The 22,019-nt window shown below is 36.2% G+C and overlaps 1 protein-coding gene across 1 annotated transcript in view; it reads left to right on the top strand.

Annotated features, from left to right (window-relative positions):
- Positions 1-22,019, top strand: part of DGKH (diacylglycerol kinase eta) — a 168,197-nt gene that overhangs the window by 111,475 nt on the left and 34,703 nt on the right. The window contains exons 9-14 of the mRNA XM_081815508.1: positions 2,152-2,258; positions 8,912-9,011; positions 10,750-11,023; positions 11,829-11,951; positions 15,625-15,756; positions 21,031-21,148. Coding sequence (XP_081671634.1) covers positions 2,152-2,258; positions 8,912-9,011; positions 10,750-11,023; positions 11,829-11,951; positions 15,625-15,756; positions 21,031-21,148 — 854 coding nt within the window. The remainder of the gene's footprint in view (positions 1-2,151; positions 2,259-8,911; positions 9,012-10,749; positions 11,024-11,828; positions 11,952-15,624; positions 15,757-21,030; positions 21,149-22,019) is intronic.

Below are 22,019 nucleotides of genomic sequence, written 5' to 3'. Positions count from 1 at the left end.
GACCCGAGCCGAAGGCAGACGCCCAACGACTGAGCCACCCAGGCGCCCCTAAATAAAATCTTTTTTAAAAAAAAGATAAAATATTTTCCCTACCTTCTTAGGCTTTATGACAATCTGTCCTGTAGGGAAAAGAAATAAAACTGTCTTTTTGAAAAATATTTCCCTTCATTGCTTTTTAAAAAGTTATATTTTCATTTTTCTGATCTTGACTGTAAAGATGCAGCTTTTAATGTTCAGACTAGAAAATGAGTGAAGTGGATTTGCAAGTGAACACAATATCGTGTGAGGCTTTGAGGATCCCCCCCTCTTGTCTTTCTGCCCGTGAAGAAAGTAAGATTGAAATTCAAAAGACTAACATACTGATTAGCCACTGGTGGAACTGGATGGAAATTGGGAATGAGATCTCTTTGGGAAGATGCTAGTCAGGAAGGCTTTAAAGGAGGGGCGGTTGGTCATTGGATCTTCATTTAAGTCTGAATAAACTGATGCTAATGGGTAAGAAGCAATGAAAGGACATCTGAGTAGGATAGAAGAGCACAGGAAGCAGCTTGAATAGAGCAGGTGGTTTACACTGGAAATTTTTGAGCTGTAGGACATGGTATATATTTGAGGCAGACGTTTGATGGAAGGCTCTGAATTGAGGCTGTTTAGATATTGTGTACATTTTTACTTATTAGGAAGATATGTTCTTTCAACAGGATGTTAAATTTTGAGTCACACAGAAAAGGGGACATAGGACTCCCTGAGCATTTTGATTCCTTCCTTCTCTGAGAGAGAGATTTATTTACATGGTTGTAGAACAGTGCATTCAGCATTCTAAAAAACTTTTTATTGAATTCTACATACAGAAAAGCGCACAGATCATAAATGTACAGTTGCTAATTTTCCACAAGCTAAATGAACCCATGTCATGAATGCCCAAATCACAAGGCAGCATTACCAGCACCCCACGAGCCCCCCGATGCCCCTTTCCATTCACCACCCCCACCTCCCACCCCAAGAGCCACTCTCTTGGCTTCTAAAATCATAGATTATTTTTGTCTGTTTCTGTATTTATGAAATGAATCGTTTTGTAAGCAGCCCTTCTCTGAATCCTTTCATTCAACATGACGTCTGGGAGATTCATCCATCTTGTGGCACAGCTGTAAATCACAGCATTCTCATTGCCCCATAGTACCCCCTTGCACAGATAGGCTACAATCTGTTATCCATGCTGCTATTTTTTTTTTAGAGATTTTATTTATTTATTTGACACAGAGAGAGAGAGAGAGCACAAGCAGGGGGAGCGGCAGGCAGAGGGAGAAGGAGAAGCAGGCTCCCTTGCTGAGCAGGGAGCCCGAGGCGGGGATCGATCCCAGAACCCCGGGATCATGACCTGAGCCGATGGCAGACGCTTAACCGACTGAGCCACTCGGGCGCCCCTATCCATGCTACTATTGAATGAAGGCTGCTGTGAACGTTTTCTAGCACGTGTCTTTTGGTGAACGCACATCGCATTTCTTTGGGGGTATATACATATGTAGGAATGGAATTGCTGGGTCTTATGGTATATGCGTATGCTCAGCTTTGATAGACACCCAGCAGCTTTCTGGAGTATTTGTATCAACTCCTGCTCTCCTACCGGGAGCGGCAGCGAATGAGAGTTCTGTTCCTCCACAACCTCGCCAGTGTTTGGCTCTTCCCAGGCCTAGTTGCTGCTTTTGTTTTCATTGTAGCTCTTCTGGCAGACGCGGTGGAACCACATTGTGGTTTTGGTTTGTGTTTGCCTGATGGCTGATGAGCTTGATCACCTGTCGTTGGTGGTAGTCCATTGGTATATCTTCCTCTTTAAATTTCTAGCCTTTTGCTCATTTTTCATTAGGTCGTCTGGCACTTTTTTGTGCCGACTCGCAGGGGTTCTTTATCTATTCAGCTATTCGACATTTTTTTTAATTTAATGAATTTTATGGATTTTTTTTAAAGACTATAGATTAAGGAGTTTCAGAAGCGAAAAGCCTTTTACAGAAAGGAAGTTTTATTTATTTCCTATGATAACTCTTTTGTATATGTCATTATATTAATTGCCCTGTGTCACGTGTGTCCTGAACAGTCCCATTTTAGAAGCAGTAATAACCGAGCGGTATAAATGCCAGAAACAATAATACAGTATAGGGGTTTTTTGTTTGTTTTCAGATGACAATTTATGAGGACTCTGTCGCAGCTCATCTTACAAAAATCCTCAATTCTGATGAACATGCCGTGGTCATATCATCTGCCAAGTGAGTGATGGAGTTGAAGCCATGAAATAGTTATATGGTGAAAATGCTCGTTCCTACCATTTATGTCACTTTTTTGTGATTTTTTTCCTCCCCAAAAAATCTGTGAAGTAGCTTACAGAATTAGATATACTAAACTTGCATTTTTTTTTTAATCACTTTAGCATCTTATTTGCAGTGAAGTATATCTTTAGAGGGGTTTTTTTTTGGATGCTTAATCTGAAACATTTTTATCAGAATGGTTTGGTAAGTGTTTAGAGTTTAATCAATCTAAGCTCCTATTTAAAGAAGCATTCATCTGTTAACTAAATTGAATTTAAATAAAAAATAAAAAATAAATAAAATAAAAAATAAAGAAGTATTTATGATTAATTATAATATGAAAACACATTTCACTATCATTTATTATTTCCATAAACACTACTCTTTAGGAACTGTTTACATCAGGAAAGGGAAAATATTGAAGAGATTTTTCCAAATGACATTTATCAGCATGTTTAAATTACATAATTATATTTTAATTCAAAGTTATCAGATTTTAGTTAAATTGATTCTGTACATGGAGCCAGAGCTACTTGATTTTATTATCCCAAATGTTGCTGCCTGGAATGTAGAATTTAGTTCTAAAGCATCCCATACTGATGTCCCAAGACCTAGAAAGTCAACTAGAGGGAAGGGTGAAACCCGCTGACATTTTCAACTGATAAGCAAGGGTAAAAGTATGCTTTGGGATTCTGGCTTAGCAAGGAAATATTACTCTTATACAGAAAGAGGAGAAAAAGAAGAAGGAAAGAAAGAGAGTGAGGGATTAGGGAAGTGGTGGGGGCAAAATACACCAACTTTAGTATATTATATACTTACTTTGCAAAGAATCAAGGGAAGACAAGATAAATCATTATAAACAGATTTGCTTGTGACAAGTATAAATGTAGTGACAGTTGCTTTTGATGCCATAAGCCCCAGGGATAGGAAACAGGGCTGAGCGATAGGAGCCGTTGAGGAGCTTAAGTCAGGGGCGCACCCTGGTTGCCCAGAGAGGTGGGCTGCAGACACGGTGTTTGACGCAGAGTGCTGCTGCTGGTTTTCTGTCGCTGTTGTTTGGTTGGGCGTTTTCTGACCAAATTGTATTGCCTTACGGTGAAATCTCCAGTTTGTCCCAGGCCTCAGCACTCCCTATTGTCTTCCTCATCTTGGGGCAAATTTATATACCAAAGCCATTCCTTAGGTACTTCCTAAGCTCCTTCTACAAGGAAAACATTTGCATTTGCCACCCTTGCCCTATGAATCAAATGCTTTTTTTGTAGGACATTTAGAAGATCTTGCTAGAAAAGATGGAAAACTGAAATGGAAACTTTTTAAAAGTATAACAAGTTATAAAAGAATTATTCTTTGATGCAGTTAAGTAAATATTTTATCTGGCCCCTTTCATAGTTTGGATGTCAGTGAATCCTTAATATTGGCCTGCATGTGTTTGATGTGTTTGATTACTGCCTTCTCTACATTTTTACATGTTTTTAATTGAGATATAATTGACTTTTAACATTGTCTTTCGTTAAATCTTATGTAGAATTCCAATATTTAAAAGATTAGAGGGCGCCTGAGTGGCTCAGTCATTAAGCGTCTGCCTTCGGCTCAGGTCATGATCCCAGGGTCCTGGGATCGAGTCCCACATCTGGCTCCTTGCTCAGCAGGAAGCCTGCTTCTCCCTCTCCCACTCGCCCTGCTTGTGTTCCTGCTCTCACTATCTCTCTCTCTGTCAAATAAATAAATAAAATCTTTAAAAAAAAAATAAAAGATTAGAAATCTATTTTGTTGTCATTAATAAATGGGACAGGATTAAATTATTAGTCATTTATGAGAAAAATTAAGCTATAATTATAGATGACAGTTATAATTTTATATTTGATGTTTCTAGTTTCTAGTTATTTCTGTATCTTATTTCCTTACTGCCATGTAACTGAAATAAAATACAGAAATAACTGGAAACTGCATCAAATATAGTCTAAGATTTGCACAAAAAATGTGAATTCTAAAGTAGAAGCTAGTATATTATTTGTCTCTAATATCTCTAATGATTATTTGAGCATGTAAAAAAATTGTATCTTATATTTCTAAATGAAATTTGAATCAAGTATTTGCAGAATCTTTGAAGTGTTTCTGGAAAACAGCTTGAAAACCACTGGAGTAAATCACAATGTTGCACCAAGTAGGAGTAAATCTGGGGTCCTAGCTGAGATTCAACCATTTGGTAGCTTTGTGGCCTGTGTCTGTTTTATCAAGTGTAAGAATGGAAAGCATGCCTGTCCTTTCTCCCTCATGGAACTGTTGAGAGAATTAAGTTGATTTATGAAATAAATATAGAGCTTATAAACTACAGAGTGCTATATTAAATTATGGTATCATCATCTCATGTTTTAATCAATTACATTCAAATTTTTTGTTTGACCTTGGCCTGGCTCTTTTTTTTTTTAAGATTTTATTTATTTATTTGACAGAGAGAAACAGCGAGAGAGGGAACACAAGCAGGGGGAGTGGGAGAGGGAGAAGTAGGCTTCCCGCTGAGCAGGGAGCCCGATGTGGGGCTCGATGTGGGGCTCGATCCCAGGAGCCTGGGATCATGACCTGAGCCGAAAGCAGACGCCTAACGACTGAGCCACCCAGGCGCCCCGACCTTTGCCTGGGTCTTTGTCTAGGCTCTACTATTAGCTTTAGCTTTGGATTTCTCTCTGACCAGCTCATTTGCCTTGAAACAGATTCTATTCCACCCCTGGTCCCCTCTTGTCACTCATCTGTGCTCCCAGTCTGCCCAGCTGTCCTGTCTTTATAACCCCAGATTAAAATTTTAGGGGATTTGCCATAAAGAGGTCCAAGAGAAAAGAAAGGACAAAATGTAGTAAATTTGTACCGGTAATATGGCATTATTTTAAATTTAATTTTTGTTATTAACATTTTCAAACATACGTAAAAGTAGAGAGACTGGTATAATGGTTTCCCACCATACCCATCACATGGCTTCAGTATTTATCAAAATTTTGTCATCCACTCCCACTTTCTTTTGCTATAGTATCTCTAAGCAAATCCCAGAAATCATTTTGTTCTTTCAGTATATATACCTAATAGTCTTATTAAAAAGTTTAATAAAATTAGTAACAATTCTCTAAGACTATCTATATTCCTCAATCCATGTTCCATTTTCCCTAATTATCTCAAAGTTTTTGTTAAACAGTTGAGTTGTTCAAATCAAAATCCAAACAAGGTTCAGATACTGCATTTGGTTTATAGGTATTTTAAAGACTTGTAAAATCTATAATAGCTCTCCCTGCTTAAAAAAGTTTTTTTTGTTATCGAGGGATGATATATACACAGTAAAGTGCCCAAATCATAAGGGTACAGCTTAGTGATGAGAAAGAAGAACACACATACACGTGTTCACATACATATTCTTGTAACCACCACCTAGATAACAAAGAATTCCCTTCCTTTGATAATGCCATTTACTTGTTAAATGATACACTGTTAAGGCAGAATGTTTTAACCCTCTCGGTGCATGTTTATATTTGTTTTATTAAAAAGTAATTCCCAGTAGCTTAAGCTGTTTTAACTCTTTTTAAAAAGCTGAAAATACTGATGGAAAAGCTATATTCCATTAGCATAGCTAATATGTAGGTTAACTAATGTAGTTACTATGGGTTAACCAACATAATGTCAGCATTTCTTTGATTTTGAAATTTTGTCAGTTTGGTATGGTAACATGAGTTACCTTCTGAGAATCAGAAGCATTAGTCAGCAATTATAGGTGTCACTTATTAATAAAAATACAAAGCAAAGTTATTAAATAAATGCAATTTGTTCTGTAGACAAAACTTAGAAAAGGAGATCATCCGCCAGGAAAAATAAGATTGGAACTATTCTTATAGAACCACAGAATTTCAGATTTGGTATCTATCTTAGAGATAATTTAGGCAACCCCCCCTCCCCCATTGAATAGGTGAGGTAAGATACGTAGTTGTTAGAATGTTTCCTCAGAGCACAGAGATAGCTAAGATTATGCACAGATACTTGTAAATCATCTTTAATTTCTGATTGGAACTTATTTACATCAGATGGAAAATGAATTTTTCAGATCCTTATAGGATGACCCCTGCCTGCCAGTATGTGCATCCGTTTGGACACCATCGCCATATTTTTCTTAGTGTAGTGTTTGCATATTTTGTCATTTGCCCCTATTAAAAAATATGTGGAAAATGAAGATAAATGAATGATAAATGAAGATACTGCTACTAGTGATAAAAAGTATAGATCTCATGAATACAATATAATTGCAGTGATAGTGGAAATCATCAAGCTTGCTAAATATGGACTTTTGTTAGCTTCAACTGAATATTTGGTGCAATATCAACTGCATATTTGTGCTCAACTTGGAAGGAAGAGAACAAAATTAAAGAAATAAAATGCTTGGAAATATCTTGTCAAAATTGGTTTAAGATATAATTAGGGATTAAAAATTTTTATAGCCCTATGGGAAAATCCACATTCCACTTCCATTTATTTGATTTTTGCACGTCTTTTCCAGATGTCTTTATGCATTAAAGTAGAAAACTGTATCAGTTGGAGAATGTCTTCCATGTTATCATAGCAAATACATCTTAAAATTGTTTTTCTCCAATTTGCAAGTTCCCAGGTGGTATGACTTTGAAATCATGCTATTTTTAGGTGTACATTTTATTTCAATTTTAAGAATTCTACATTCACTATTTTGGTATAATAAAAAGTTAGTTCATTTCTCCAGAGTGTAATATTTTGTCTTCTGGAATATGAAACTTATTGGATCCTAAGGTAGACCATTTCTTCTGATCCCTCCCACAACTTACATGGCAAGTAATCTCTAACACAGAATCATACTCTATTCCTTCAGCCTCCATCTGCCTGAGCATCACGGTACCTTTGTTGCCCCTTTCATTCCTAGACTGATGGACAAACAGGCTCTGTTCCTAGGAGTTAGTAAAATACCAGCAAAAGTAGCTATGGCAATGTTATGGCATATGCAGTTTCATAAATTTCACAGGAGAAAATTTTATCAACAAAGTGTTGTAATAATAGCAAGGAAAACCTCTATTTTAGAGTTACATAAAGTGGGAGGACGGTCAGTGTCTCCTCTCCTCAGAGGTGGGACATTTTAGAGAAACTTTCAGTAAAGTTCATAGAAAAAATTTCATGACAGCTTGACTTAATATTTCAAGAAGGTCCATAAAAGTAGTATACATGAACAAAGAAGACAAAACTTGAGGTAAAGCACATGAATGCATCTCTAATAGTAAGCTAGAGCCTCTGGAGAAATGTGAATTTAAAAAGCCAACAAAGAGATTGAAGTTTAGGAAATATTACTTTTTGTCCAAGTAAAAATCTAGAAATGGTTACCAAGAAACAACAAAGAAAACAAAAATTCTTAGGAATAATTCATTTATTTTTTAGATGATAAATGTGAAGGTTTGGAGTGTGTGTGTGTACTGTATCTACTGAATGGCTTGATGTCATAATATTTAAATATCTGGAAACATAATCATTATGTCACTCACGTAACAGAGAAAATTGTGAGTTTAATAGAAAAAAAGTAATTGCTGGAACCTGGGTTTTTTTCCTTCAAATTTCTTAGTCTGTATCCATAATAAAGAGAAATACTATTATTTTAATATCATCTGATTTTGTTTTCAGAATCACTGTTAGCCCTTGCTACAGAAAACTGGTCACATACCGTTCTGTTGGGTTGTTTGTAATCCAGCACCAGTCCCAAAGACTTCTGAAAGACAGATTTTAGTTAGTGTTAGGGTTTCAGATTATTTTGTCTTTTGATCTATTTCTATTGCAAAGAAACCAAATGTAATTAAAAGCAACAAACAAGTAAACCATATATTGTTGACACTAACAAGATCTAAATTAAGTTAGTCTTGCATATGACTGTACTGGTTACCTTAAGGAAAAAAACGAATGGATTTACGGAGACTGTAACTCAATTCAAGTGGCAGGTTGTTTACACAATCCCTTTCCTCTTCAGGAACAATATACTTTCAGGATACCTGGATCATGAATAGTAGAGTGACAGACAACATCAAGTGACAAATTTATCCTTTTTTTTTTTTAACATTGCAAGTTCTGTTATGAAAATATGTAAGGTGCTGGAGATAATGCTTATTTTTTTTAGTGATATCTTGTGTGGTTTTTAAAAATTTTTTAATTTTTTTTATCGGAGCACTGGGTGTTATACGCAACTAATGAATCGTTGAACACTACATCAAAAACGAATGATGGACTATATGTTGGCTAACTGAACATAATGCTTATTTTTTTTAATGAGATCTACAAATACTCTTCTCAAGAGCTTAATTTAAATATTTGAGAAAGGCTTGTTACGACCTTAGAACGACGAGCATTTAATTTACACAGAGCAAAGTTTTATTCGTGTGCATTTCCATTTGTAATTCAGAATGTCTGGAACTTACTAGTACGTGTTACACAACACGTAGAAGTGTGGGTTTTACATACAAATGGTCCCTATGCTTTGACAGTTTACCTAATTGTGCTTGTTTTTAAATGTGTTTGTAAATCAAACCAACCCAGTCTAAGGGTTTACTGAATTGCACAATTTCTTTTCCTCCAAGGATACTCTGTGAAACTGTAAAGGACTTTGTTGCCAAAGTAGAGAAGGCCTACGAAAAAACGTTGGAAAACGCCGTTGCAGCCGACGCCGTGGCCAGTAAAGTAAGGGGGTCACCTTCAGGGCGTGCAAGTTTTTTTTTTTTTTTTTTTAAAGATTTTATTTATTTGACAGAGAGAGATACAGCGAGAGAGGGAACACAAGCAGCGGGAGTGGGAGAGGGAGAAGCAGGCTTCCCGCGGAGCAGGGAGCCCGATGCGGGGCTCGAATCCCAGGACCCTGGGATCATGACCCGAGCCGAAGGCAGACGCTTAACGACTGAGCCACCCAGGCGCCCCAGGGCGTGCAAGTTTTTTACTGACAACCTTAACATTGTACTGTTTCACAGCTAAATTGATTAAGTGACTTTCTTGCCAAAACATCTTAAATCAAGAGAAAAACTACTTTGGAATCAGATGTAAGGGATTAAAATATATTCTATTTTACAGTTACCCTGGAATATGTAGGAAAACCGCATTGCTGAAGACCATCCGACATCCTGAATTTTATATCAACTCCCTTTTCCCACAGATTGACATCTCCAAGGAGAAATGCTCAGCAGCAGGGTCATGTGGGGGAAAATGCTGGGCGGCTGGTGTTCCAGTGGGGAGAGGAATGGCTTTCCATTTCCAGGGAAACTGGTCATCAGGCTCCCCCCTTGCGTGGTTCTTTGGGTTCCCCAGACATTATGGTTCTTGGCCCCTTTCAGGGTTCTATTTTCTTGCTTTGCCTTTTTCTTTATAGATTTTTTTCCCCTTTATGAGCTTTCTGAGGTTAAGTAAGAACCTTAAAAGCTATTCTCTTTGCTTTCATTTGTTCATGACAGGGCATTCCCACAAAAGGTTTGGCTTTCTTGGGCTTGCAAAGGAATGATCTCCAGATTTATGCTGTAGATGGTGGTTTAATTGAGTGAAAGGAAAAGGAAATAGAAATAAACAGACATTTGATGTTTTCAGCCTCTTTTTTCTTATTTTTCTCTTCTGTGGAGCGCTTCAGAAAACAGAAGACTTCTCTAGCCATGTTTTTTTCTCTTAACTGTTTCTGCTATAGCCTCGTCTTAGCATGACATCAAGGACAAATAAATGGAGGAGGGAAGGATGGGAACCTGTGTGGCAATAAAAGATGTATTAGGGCAGTCTTAGCAATAGCTTCAGCCCTCCATGTTTCTTTACCCTTAGTCAATCGAGAGAAGCAGACAGAAACAAGGGCGGAGTGCATGTTTTTCTTTCTGCATCTTCTTTTTCTTCTTTATCCTTGTGCATTTTCCTTTTTGCTCTTTTTTTGAGCCAGTAATCCCGTAGACACCGTTCACCTCTTTCACAACCAAAGCTTTGAAGGAGAGCTTACCAAGACTCAGCCAGACCTTCAGTTTATGTTGCTCAAAACGGTACCATACGTCGATTACTTTAGGAAAAAAAAAAGCTTACACAATATTTTGTATAAGTTTTGCATAAGTTTTTTGTGGAACGTGTCACTTTGAAATGAAGTGTTTGTTCTTTTCTTTTAAGGAAAAATACCTATATAAAGATGATAGAGATTTTCTTTTAAGGAAAAATAATTATATAAAGATGGTAGAGTGGGCGTATTCTGGAAGCACACATAAAAATTTACATAATTGTGCTCTTTCACAAAAATGATTATTTAGTCTATAAGCTGTCTAAAGTATAATCTACAATGGATAGCCAATTAATTGGTAAATATTAATATAGGCACCTTTCCTCCAAAATCAGAAGTGATTCACTCAAATTGTCCTTTTCCATTTCCACCCAATGGATATTCATTGCTGTATTTTTGTTTCCTTAGTGTTCGGTCCTAAATGAAAAGCTTGAACAACTGCTTCAAGCTTTACACGCAGATTCCCAGGCTGCCCCCCTTCTCCCAGGCATCCACTCTCTCATTGTAGAAGAAGATACCGTGGAATCTTCCAGTGAAGAATCCTTGTGTGAAAGCAAAGAACAGCTCGTGGATAACCCTGCAAAACCTCCCTCCCAGAAAGCTGTCAAACCAAAGGAAATAATGTTGCGGGCAAACAGTTTAAAGAAAGCGGTGAGACAAGTCATTGAAGAAGCCGGCAAAGGTACACATGAACAAAGTTAGCTTTTGAAGAAGTTAGCCGCAGTCCTATCTTGTAAGCATCGTGGCATTTTAACATTGGTCAGACTGCACACACACACAAAATTTTCAGGCAGGACAGAAGATAAGGCCAACAGAATGAAATTTGTACTAAGTCTTCTTTGTTGTTTTAGTAAGATCTGCATATGATATTAATGTGAGGATCAGCATATTAATGATACATGAAATAACATCTCAAAGATAAAAATACACTGGAAACATTGAAAATTACTTTAAGTTACAATTATAAAATTTTAAATATCTTTTACCTAATTGGAATCTGTTGAGTTCTTAAAGAAAATCAAACCTGTAAACTACTTTGAAAATACTTTCTTAAATTCATTTCCTAAATGTTTATGTTGCTTTTTAAAGAGTCTATAAAGGTTCTGCCTGTATTTTAATTTTTTGTATGAATATAATGTATATACTTCTCTTAAAATTTTAGGAGTGGACTAAAGTTAACTTTAACATAAAAAATTAATATTTGAAAACACTTCATAGATTGTGACTTGTAGTTGGACTTGTATTTCATTCTCGAATTCTTTTATTTTTTCTTCTGATAAAAATATAATTTTTACAATTTTAAATATTTAGTTTTATAATCTCTAGTACTTATAGATATTACCCCCAAACTTATTACCAGTTACTGTTTATTTGTGAATATGGAATTTCTTTTGCTTTATGTTTCATTTTTCTTTTTAAGCATATATTAATATTTATGGATTTTATTTTTACTTGTCCAAACATATTTCTCTACTTACTACTTAAAGTTATGGATGACCAGAGTGTTCATCCCTGTGAACCAGTTAACCAGTCATTCGTTAATGATAGTACAGAAACAGATGAATCTAAAGAAGAATCTAAAGACGATGATACAAAAGAGTCACTAACTGGTAAGAAAACTAATTATTTTGGAATTAAATAGAATACGACTCTGCTTTTAGTTTTCAAAAGGCTTTTCAGTTTGAAATAAACTTTGTATTTTTATTTTTAACAAGGCTTTTCAGAAGTTAAAGCTTAGATATTTATGAATACTAAAATAATAAAGGTAACATTTAGATGATTGTCAAGTACTCCCACATCCCTTTTTGTCATATAATCTGGAGATTATCATAATAAACTAAGGATTATGGAACCAAACATGGCTAAATATTGTAATTTTCCTGAGGAAGAAGGGAAAAAACACCTAAATCAGCATATTTTAACCTGTCTTTAGCCCACAGATGCCTTTGAGAATTATGTGAAAACTGCATGTCACATATGCACAGAACTTGCCATTTAAATAATTGAGCAGTCCCCTGAATTCCATTGATCAGCCTGGACAGTTTGCTAATTCTTATTGCTAAATTAATCTTCAAAATCATTGGACATCTAATTACAACCCTATCTCTACTGAAATCATATTTGCCAGGAAATTAATATGTAGTCACTTGAAGAATAGTAATTATTCCTCTACCTTTTAAGTTTGAAGATGAATTTATACTTTTAATATTTCAGATTGTATAAGGGAATAATTATTCATTTACTAGAATAAAGCAAAGCAGAAATTAAAGTATTAATGAGTCTGAGAAGATAATATGAAAATAATTGCATGGTACTAATGAAAACTCAACACTATTAACTCAGAACTGCAATCGTTAAGTTCCTGCTTTACTTTCATGACATACAGACTTGGGCACATTGCTTAATTTCTCGGCGGTTTCCTCATTTGTAACATGGGGATAATGATGTGCCTACTAGCTGTGAAGGTTGGAGACGTTGTATATGGGGAGTGCCTAGAAAATTCTGTCATACTTTTACTAGTGCTACTCCTTCCACTGCTTTGGCTGCTAATTACATCAGCTTCGAAAGAATGCTCCTTAATGGAATGTAAAACTCTCAGAAACTTTGAAAGTAGACCTTATAGCTTCACATGTCTGACATACAACCAACGCATACATATTCTACACCCGTAGCCCTTTTAGACTTGAAATGTACCTATTCCGGCACACAACTCAACTCTACAACCTTACACCCTACAGACCTTAAAGATCCCTGTTGCAGCATATAATCCAATACAGGCATACTTTAGAACCCTCTTGACAGATGGCCATTGAGCCTTTGGACCACTCACTTTCTTTTTTCAGTTCATTTTAGATATTTTATTTTATGTTTTTAAGTAATCTCTACATCCAACGTGGAGCTTGAACTCACGAACCCAAGATCAAGAGTCGCAAGCTCTGCAGACTGAGCCAGCCAGGTGCCCTACCACTCACTTTCGATACATCCCATTCTTAAGATCAGCTTTTAATTGTTAGAAGGTTTTTCTTTATATTCAGCTTTATATTTTCTTCCTTAAATTTATACCCATGGGCACACTAATTAATAAAGTTTTATGTATGATAATGGTAACAGTAACAACTGCTGACTTTTGGTGTGGTGCTTTATGGGTCGCTTAAAAGCAAGTTCATATATATTTCTTCACAGTGTTGAAGACAACTCTGCCATGTGACAGCCCTTAAATGGTACTGAAAACAGCTTTCATGGCCTCATGTCCTCTTCCCACACCTTATATCTTCTTTCCCACATTGTCTCCTCAATTCTTTTACCAATTTTTAACTCGATTTCAAACTTTTTAGTTTTTCTGGTTGCATTCAATTGGTCAGTATGATGCCCCATTTTGAACACAATCCCCCTGATATGTCTGTAGTATAATATCACACTGATAGCCATACACTACTCATTCTGGACATTTTTTTATGTTCTAAGGACTACCCAAGATTTTTTCTTGGCATGAAGTATTATATTGTAATACTCTATAAACCTGATCTCCTCTTATTTTTGTGCAAGTGATTTTTTTTTAAACCTAATTAGAACCTAATTAGAGTAGTACATGCTCATCCCCATGAACTTTTATCTTTTCGATTTGGATCTGTCATTGCATCCTGTCAAAATCTTTTGAAGCTTGGTTGTCTCATCTCAAACTTACTTCATCTAGAGTTTAATAAGCAGGACTTGTATGTCTTCATCCATTAATAAAGCTGACTTAAGCAGGGCTGACAATGGCATTCCTACAGTATGCTGCTTGATCATTTCCCTTAAGATAAGGCATGGTTTCTTTGGAGGATTGGCTTTCCAGCACTCATTGCTAATGATTTTCCAACTGGCTACCATTCCGTCTTACTACATTCTCATGAACTGAACACTTCCATTGTAGTCTGCAAAGAAAACTAAAAAACTAAAAATTATGCAGCTATAAATATTGATATTGAAATAGACATAAACTTACACATATTGCAACATTGGATACCTTAATGTTGCAATATTTGATCTTATTTTCTAGCTAGTAATCCGATTTAGTGGGAATCAATAGTAATAGAAGTATTTCTGTATTAAATAATCATTAGTTTTTGAAGAGCATTCATTGTATTATTAAATTATGCAATGATTCATATGCCTGAGATGTACCATACCGTATATTAATATGATCAATGAGATCTTATGTTTAAGAAGAACCATGAAACATTAATTTAGTTACCTGCAATGTTACATCAATCTTAGTCACTAAGATGCTCTCTGGTTTTTATCAGAGATGAATATCAAAAGGTTGTTTTTATTAGAAATTAGTTCCAGGTCTTGCATCTGTCCAAAAAAAAAAGTGTCTGTCTGCTACTTTTCTTTAGTGCAACTGGACTGTTTTTGAAGAAAGAGAAGAGAGTGTAAGATTAATATGGTTAGTTTGTAATTAGTCTTAGGGAGAGTAAAGATAATTAAATTTTTGAGTATTTTTAAATTGAGTTTGAGGAATACTGTTTTTTTTAAACACCTGCCAATAGCTCCTAAATTAGTTAAAGATACTATTTGTTCTCCATTAAATTGCCCTAGTTTAGACAGAATTAAATCTCTTTTTTTTGTTGACTTTAAGAGTAATTCTGTTTTGGAATAATTTTTTAAATGTATTGAACATTTGAAAGAATATGATAGACCTATTTTGGGCCAAATTTTGTTTTGAATATATAGTTAATTGAGAAGTGCAGGACAACATATATTGGTTTCATTTGAAAAAAATACCATTTTTCCTTTCCTGTATGGAAGACAGTGTTAACTCATGTTTCACATCTTAGCTCTGGGAATTACATTAATTAAATTTGATCATTCACCCAACGTTTATGACAAAAGGATTACACTGGTAGTATACATTATAACACATATGTACCATTTTCAAAAATCATCAGTCTTCAAACTTTCTTTTTATCTTTAAATATGGTTTGGCCACATTCAAATTATGAGTATTACTGACCTTTAATTATGGTAGGCCTGGATTTGCTACTAATCTCCATCTGTTTGAAATGAGCTATCAGGACGTCTACCTGTGGCCGAATCCCTCCATACAGTAAATCTCAAAGAAGTGAAAACAATGGTAGAAGAATAGGAAAACACAATGTAATATTTTCAGTTCTGTTAATTGATTTAAACGTGCATTAAATTATTTTATGTCCTGAATTTATCAGGGCTTTCTTATTCTTAAAACTTTATCATTACCTTTTTTTTTTTTTTTTTTTTATAATCGGGACCTTTTGCCAACAGTTAAAACTGCACCTGCACCTCGGTCTCCAGATGGCCGGGCAAGTCGTTCCCAAACTGACTCTGGCTCTGGTCCAGCTGTGGCAGCCAGCAAAGAAAACCTCCCTGTGCTCAACACCAGAATAATCTGCCCAGGTAGTATAGATTCTGAAACATGGCGTATTTTTAAGTATTTCTGTGAAAATGTATTAAGTACTCATTTCCATGCACTATAGAAATGTGTTCTTAGAGACGAATGTCCCTTTAGGAGAATGTTCTTGTCACTCTTATCAACCAGACTCCAGATCTTAGACTTGTGTGTGTGTGTGTGTGTAAGAATTGCCTACAAAGCACTAAAATATATGTTTTGGGGCCCTGCCCTGAGAAATTTTAATTGAGTTATACTAGAATGCAGCCCAGGAATCTGCAGTTATTAAGCGCCCAGGGTAAATCTGATCCTATATTCCACTACCTCTTAGGTATCTCCACAGCTTTCCTCTTTGTTGTAAGCCACAAGTCTCTCTGTCATTTTTAGGCTAGTAACATTGCTTCCTTTCGGAACATCTGAGACAGCTATTCCAGCTCTGATGAGATGAATTGACCTTGGGATTGGGTTAGTACTAGTGGAAAGCAAAGAACATGTGCAGCTGGGGAGGAGGAAAATACAGATGCCTCTGATGTCTCCTTAAGTACCAGTTGTTTGACTTAGTGAAAACGCTCCAGATTTATTCCAGAGTCGATTGGATCCCAAATTACACCCTGAAAATCAGTCTGTCCTACAAGGTGAATGACAATTCAATAATAATAGGTGGAGATTTTATTATCGCACTTTTGATAGTGGATAGAACAACTAAACAAAAATCAACAAGGAAATAGAAGATTTGAAAAAAGTATAAAACAAGCAGACCTAACAGGTGTCCTACAGAACACTCCACCTAATAACAGCAGAATATACATTCTTGTCTAATGCACATGGAACATTTTCCAGGATAGATCATATATTAGGCCATCAAACAATTCTCAGTAAATTTAAAAGGATTGAAATTATACAAAGGACGATTTTTTACCACAGTGGAATGAATTTAGAAATCCATAACAGAAGGAAATTTTGGAAATGTACAAATACGTGGAAATATGTGGGTCAAAGAAAAAAATCACAAGAGAAATTTTTAAATCCTTTGATATAAATGAAAACAAAAATACACCACACCAGAACTTACTTGATACAGCTAAAGAAGTGCTTAGAGTGAAATTTATAGCTGTAACTGCCTATATTAAAAAGGTAGAAAGATCTCAAAATCTAATTCTCCACCTTAATAAACTGGAAAAGGAGGAACAAACATACCCAAAGCAATGAGCAGGAAAGAAATAATACAGTTTGGTGTGGAAATAAATGACATAGAGAATAGAAATCAATACAGAAAATCAATGAAACCAAAAGTTGATTCTGTGATCAGCTTAACAAATTGACAAGCCTTTGCTAGAGAGACCAAGGAAATAAAAAGAGAAGATTTGAATTACCGAAATCAGGAATGATAGAGGAGAGACATCACTAACAACCTTACAGAAATAGAAAGGATTATAAGGGAAAACTATCAAATATTACATGCCAGCAAATTAGATAACTTCAATGAAATGGACCAACTTCTGGAGACATGCAAACTACCAAAACTGATTCAATAATAGAAAATCGGGGGCGCCTGGGTGGCTCAGTTGGTTGGGCAGCTGACTTTGGCTCAGGTCATGATCCCAGCGTCCTGGGATCAAGCCCCACATTGGGCTCCCTGCTCAGCGGGGAGCCTGTTTCTCCCTCTCCCACTCCCCGCTTGTGCTCTCTCTCTCCGTCTCTCTGTCAAATAAATAAATAATCTTTAAAAAAAAAAAAGAATAGAAAATCCAACTAGACCTATAACAAACCTTCCTACAAAGAACAGGCCAGCATGCATAAAGTTTCAGTTAAGGAAGGTGAATAAGTTCTAGAGATCTGCTGTGTCCAACGTTGTATCTATAGTTAACAGTACTGCCTTGTACACTTAAAAATTTGTTAAGAGGATAGATCTCATGTTAAGTGTTCACAATAAAATAAAAAGTAAAAACAAAACAAAACCAAAAACAAAATAAAACCAAAAAAAATCTATGCCTAAGTCCTGGGCTCACCTGACTAAGTCATTTTCCTTTTCTAATGGTTGGCTGGTAAGCCCTCATCATTGGTCTACCTCTTTATGATCTTCAAATGAATTCATTTTACATTTTGCTCAGCTTTTCTGTTTTCCCTCATAGTGAGGAGGGGTAGTTGGTCTGATCAACTGATAACCTGCCATCATCAAAATGGTACATTTACTTTTAGTTTTTGCAAATTCTGGGTTGTTGTGGCTTCCCATAAAACTTTGTTCTCTCGGGGCGCCTGGGTGGCTCAGTTGGTTGTGTCTGATTCTCGATTTTAGCTTAGGTCATGATCTCAGTGTTGTGAGATTGAGCCCTGCATTGGGCTCCACGCCCAACATGGATTCTCTCTTCTCTCCCTCTGCCCCTCCCCACTGCACGCTCTCTCTGTCTAAAAACAAAGAAAAAACAACAAAAAACAAAAACTATTTTCTCTCATAAATCAAAAAGAACAAATGAATGGATGGAAGGAAGGAAGGAAAGAAAGAGGGAAGGAAGGAAAGAGACCATAGGACAGGAGAAAATAGTTGTAAATGGCATACCTGATAAGGGACTAGTATTCAGAATATATAAAGAACCCTTAAAATTCAACAATGAAAAGACAAATACCTCAATTTAAAAATGGGCAGTGGGATCTGAGTAGACACTTCCAAAGAGATATACAAATGGCCAATATGCACATGAAAAGATGCTCACCGTTATTAGTCATCAGGGTAATGCAAGTCAAAACCACAGTGAGATACCACTTTACCTTACTGGGATGACTACGATCAAAAAGGACAGATAATAACAAATATTGGCAAGGACATGGAAAAATTAGAACTTTCATACATTGCTGGTTAGAATATGAAATGGTACAGCCATTTGGAAAAATAGTTTGGCAGTTCCTCAAAGAATTAAACACAGAGTTAGCATATAACCCAGAAAACAACTCCTAGTTATAGACCCATGAGAATTAAAAATATATGTCTACACAAAACCTTGCACATGATTGTTTTAGAGCAACATTATTCATAATAGCCAAATAGAAGAAACAACTCAAGTAATCATCAGTTGATGGAGAAACAAAATGTTCAGTATCCATACAGTGGACTGTTATTCAGCCTTTAAAAAGAACAAAGCACTGGTAAATGCCACAACATGATTACCTCCTAACATGTTATGCCAAGTGAAAGAAGCTTGACATAAAAAGCCACACGTTATGTGATTACATTTGTACAATATGTCCAGAAGAGTCAAATCCACAGGGTAAGAGAGTAGGTTAGTGGTTTCCAGGGTTTGGGGATGTGGGGAGTGGCGGGAAAGGAAAATGACTACCAACAGGTATGGGATTTCTTTGAGGGTAATAAAAAAATGTTCTAGGGACGCCTGGGTGGCTCATTCGGTTAAGCGTCTGCCTTTGGCTCAGGTCATGATCCCAGGGTCCTGAGATCAAGCCCTGCATCAGGCTCCCGGCTCAATGGGGAGTCTGCATTTCCTTCTCCCTCTGCCCCTCTCCCTGCTTGTTCGCATGTGCACTCTCTCTCTCTCTCAAATAAATAAATAAAATCTTTAAAAAATATATTCTAAATTAGGTGGTACTGATCATTGCACAACTTTGTGTATATATTTACAAACAGCTGAATTATACACTTACTTTTTAAAAGGTGAATTTTATGGTATGTTAATTATATCTCAATGAAATATTAAAATAAGAAAAGATAAATGCAGAACATGTTTGATTCTGGAAAGGCCTCCTTGTCTAGAGGTTATATCTCTATTTAAACCTGGAACCGTGGGATGACCTGTCTGGGCTAAAGCTGTGAATATGGCTAGCCTTAAAATATTATTCTATTGGGGGCGCCTGGGCAGCACAGTGAGTTAGGTCTCCCACTCCTGGGTTCAGCTCCACGCTTAGAGCGGAAAATCTCTCTCCCTCTGCCTCATCCCCTGGTGCTTGTTCTTGCTCTCTCTCCTAAAATAAATGAAAAATAAAAGATTGTAAAAAAAAAAAGAAAATATACTTTTCTTTGGGGCAGCTGGAGTTTGATTCTTCACATCTCCAAACTGTTCTTATTTTCCTCACCAGAACAGTTGTTTTGTTCATTTATTCACTTATTTAGAGATAAAAGAAACTGGCATAACTAAGTATGCTATAGCCCGTTCAAAACTATGAAATTAAATGACAGAATAAAATTCATCTTGATTATTTGATAATCAGTTAAACTTTGTAGCTAAAATAAGGAATAATAATCTTCTAAGACGAGCACACAGCTGAGGAAAAGAATGTTTGCTCAAGGACTTTTTTTTCTAATATCCTAGTGTTTCTCAATTCCACGACATATTTTTCCTCCCTCTTCTTTCCTTTTTGTTTGTTCTCTTAGGCCCCTATTACTTTGTCTTCTTTTCAGAGTTTAATGCTTCTAGCATCAACAATTAGTTGGGTAGATGATAAAATTAATTAGCTTTGAACATCATAACTACCTTGTAGAAAACTAACTAGTTGTTGAAATAAACTTGAAGTTTTACATATTTGGAAGTAAGATAAAAGTTGTATTTTTCTTAAATTCATAAATACCCGTGTTTAATATTTTTGTACTCTTGACACCAACACTGAGTTTTGTGTATGTCTGTTAATTTTTTTTCAAAGATTTTATTTATTTATTGGAGAGAGAGACAGAGAGAGCATGAGCAGGGGAGGGGCAGAGAGAGAGAGGGGGAAGGACAAATAGACTCCCTGCTGAGCAGGGACCCCCCCCCCCCAAAGCAGGGCTCAATCCTAGGACCCTGAGATCATGACCTGAGCTGAAGGCAAATGTTTAACCGACTGAGCCACCTAGGTGCCCCTCTATTAATATTTTTAATTGAATGTTATTATCTATGCTTTGAGAGTATGGAAGTGGTAACTCTATGACATTCTTGGTAATTCAGCCTTTATTGTAAATTCCTTATAGACTACCATCTTATTTACTGTAACAAAGGAAGTAATATTTATTTGTTGAAGTTATAGAATCACTAGAATGGTAAGTGAGGAACTGTCACAAAGAAACTCTTATTTGGGTCTTCATCTGCTGCATTTTTATGACAACATATAGCTCCTAAGAAGCCTCAGAAATCTTGTAATTACCAATGTCATAGTTCTTAGTTTTGACTAATGAGAAGAGCAGACATTGAAAACCATGCTTTGGGGGCAAGGTGTCTGAGATTAGGCCTGAAAACAATGCACTGGCCCTTTCTCTGTCTTTGTACTTAATATGTGATCCTGTATGTCTTTATTTTTCTGGCCAGGTTTAAGAGCAGGACTAGCTGCCTCAATTGCTGGGAGTTCTATAATCAACAAAATGTTACTAGCAAATATTGATCCTTTTGGTGCAACGCCATTTATTGACCCAGATCCAGATTCAGTGTAAGAAAATATTTTTGTAAATACCTTGTTTTGGCTTTTCTTGTTTCTGCTTTATACTAATGGTAACATTGTCAATGCATTACAAGAAATTTGGCCCCCCATACAAAGAGGGTCATTAGAAAATTCCAAAAGTTGATAATGAAGAGTACATTGATGCATTTGAAACACAGTGGTTTTCATGATCTCTTCCTGAGGTAGGGCTCCTGTCCGGCCCATTGTCTCATGGGCCGGACAGGACCCATGTGTAGGATCACAACCCTATGGCAAAATGAGGCACAGCTATGTTACTTTCCCCTAGAATATTGTATTCATCGGCACCTTCATAACCATTTTTTTTGCTATTCCTTTTTCCTCCTTTCTTCTCAGCGTTGCCAAATCTCATCTTTCCCCATCCAGCTTCTAGGTTGATTTATTTCAAGAAGCTTCTGGCCCACATTGATCTCTTCCCTTCTTAAAACTACAGGGTTTTTTTTTTTGGCAGTTCAATATGAGCTTTTACTTCTGTATTAAATTTTGCTTTTGTTATATCTCATTTCTCTAATGACACTCCTCAAAGACAGTACCATATTTTAAACTTCTTTGTACTTTCCAAAGCACCCAGAAGATGGACTGGATCTAGTCATTTTACTGCTCAGTAAATATTTGTCCATTGATAAGAGTACAAGTGGAGAAAAATTTCTAGTGATCAAAAAAACAGCATTGGCACCTGACTGCAAGGCCCTCCCATTTGTGTGTTTGGCGAGGGTCTTACACAGGAAGCAGAACTAAGGTTTTATTACAATTAATAGAAAAGCATTACCATGACTCTGTCTCTGCTTTGCCTTGTTCACTATCCCTTTATATCATATGTACCAAAAATGACATATATATT

The sequence above is a fragment of the Leptonychotes weddellii genome, chromosome 3, assembly GCF_054177405.1.
Source record: "Leptonychotes weddellii isolate Sample4059 chromosome 3, ASM5417740v2, whole genome shotgun sequence".
Taxonomy (NCBI): domain Eukaryota; kingdom Metazoa; phylum Chordata; class Mammalia; order Carnivora; family Phocidae; genus Leptonychotes; species Leptonychotes weddellii.
Note: the sequence above shows the minus strand (reverse complement) of the source record. Positions and strands in the feature narration are given on the sequence as shown.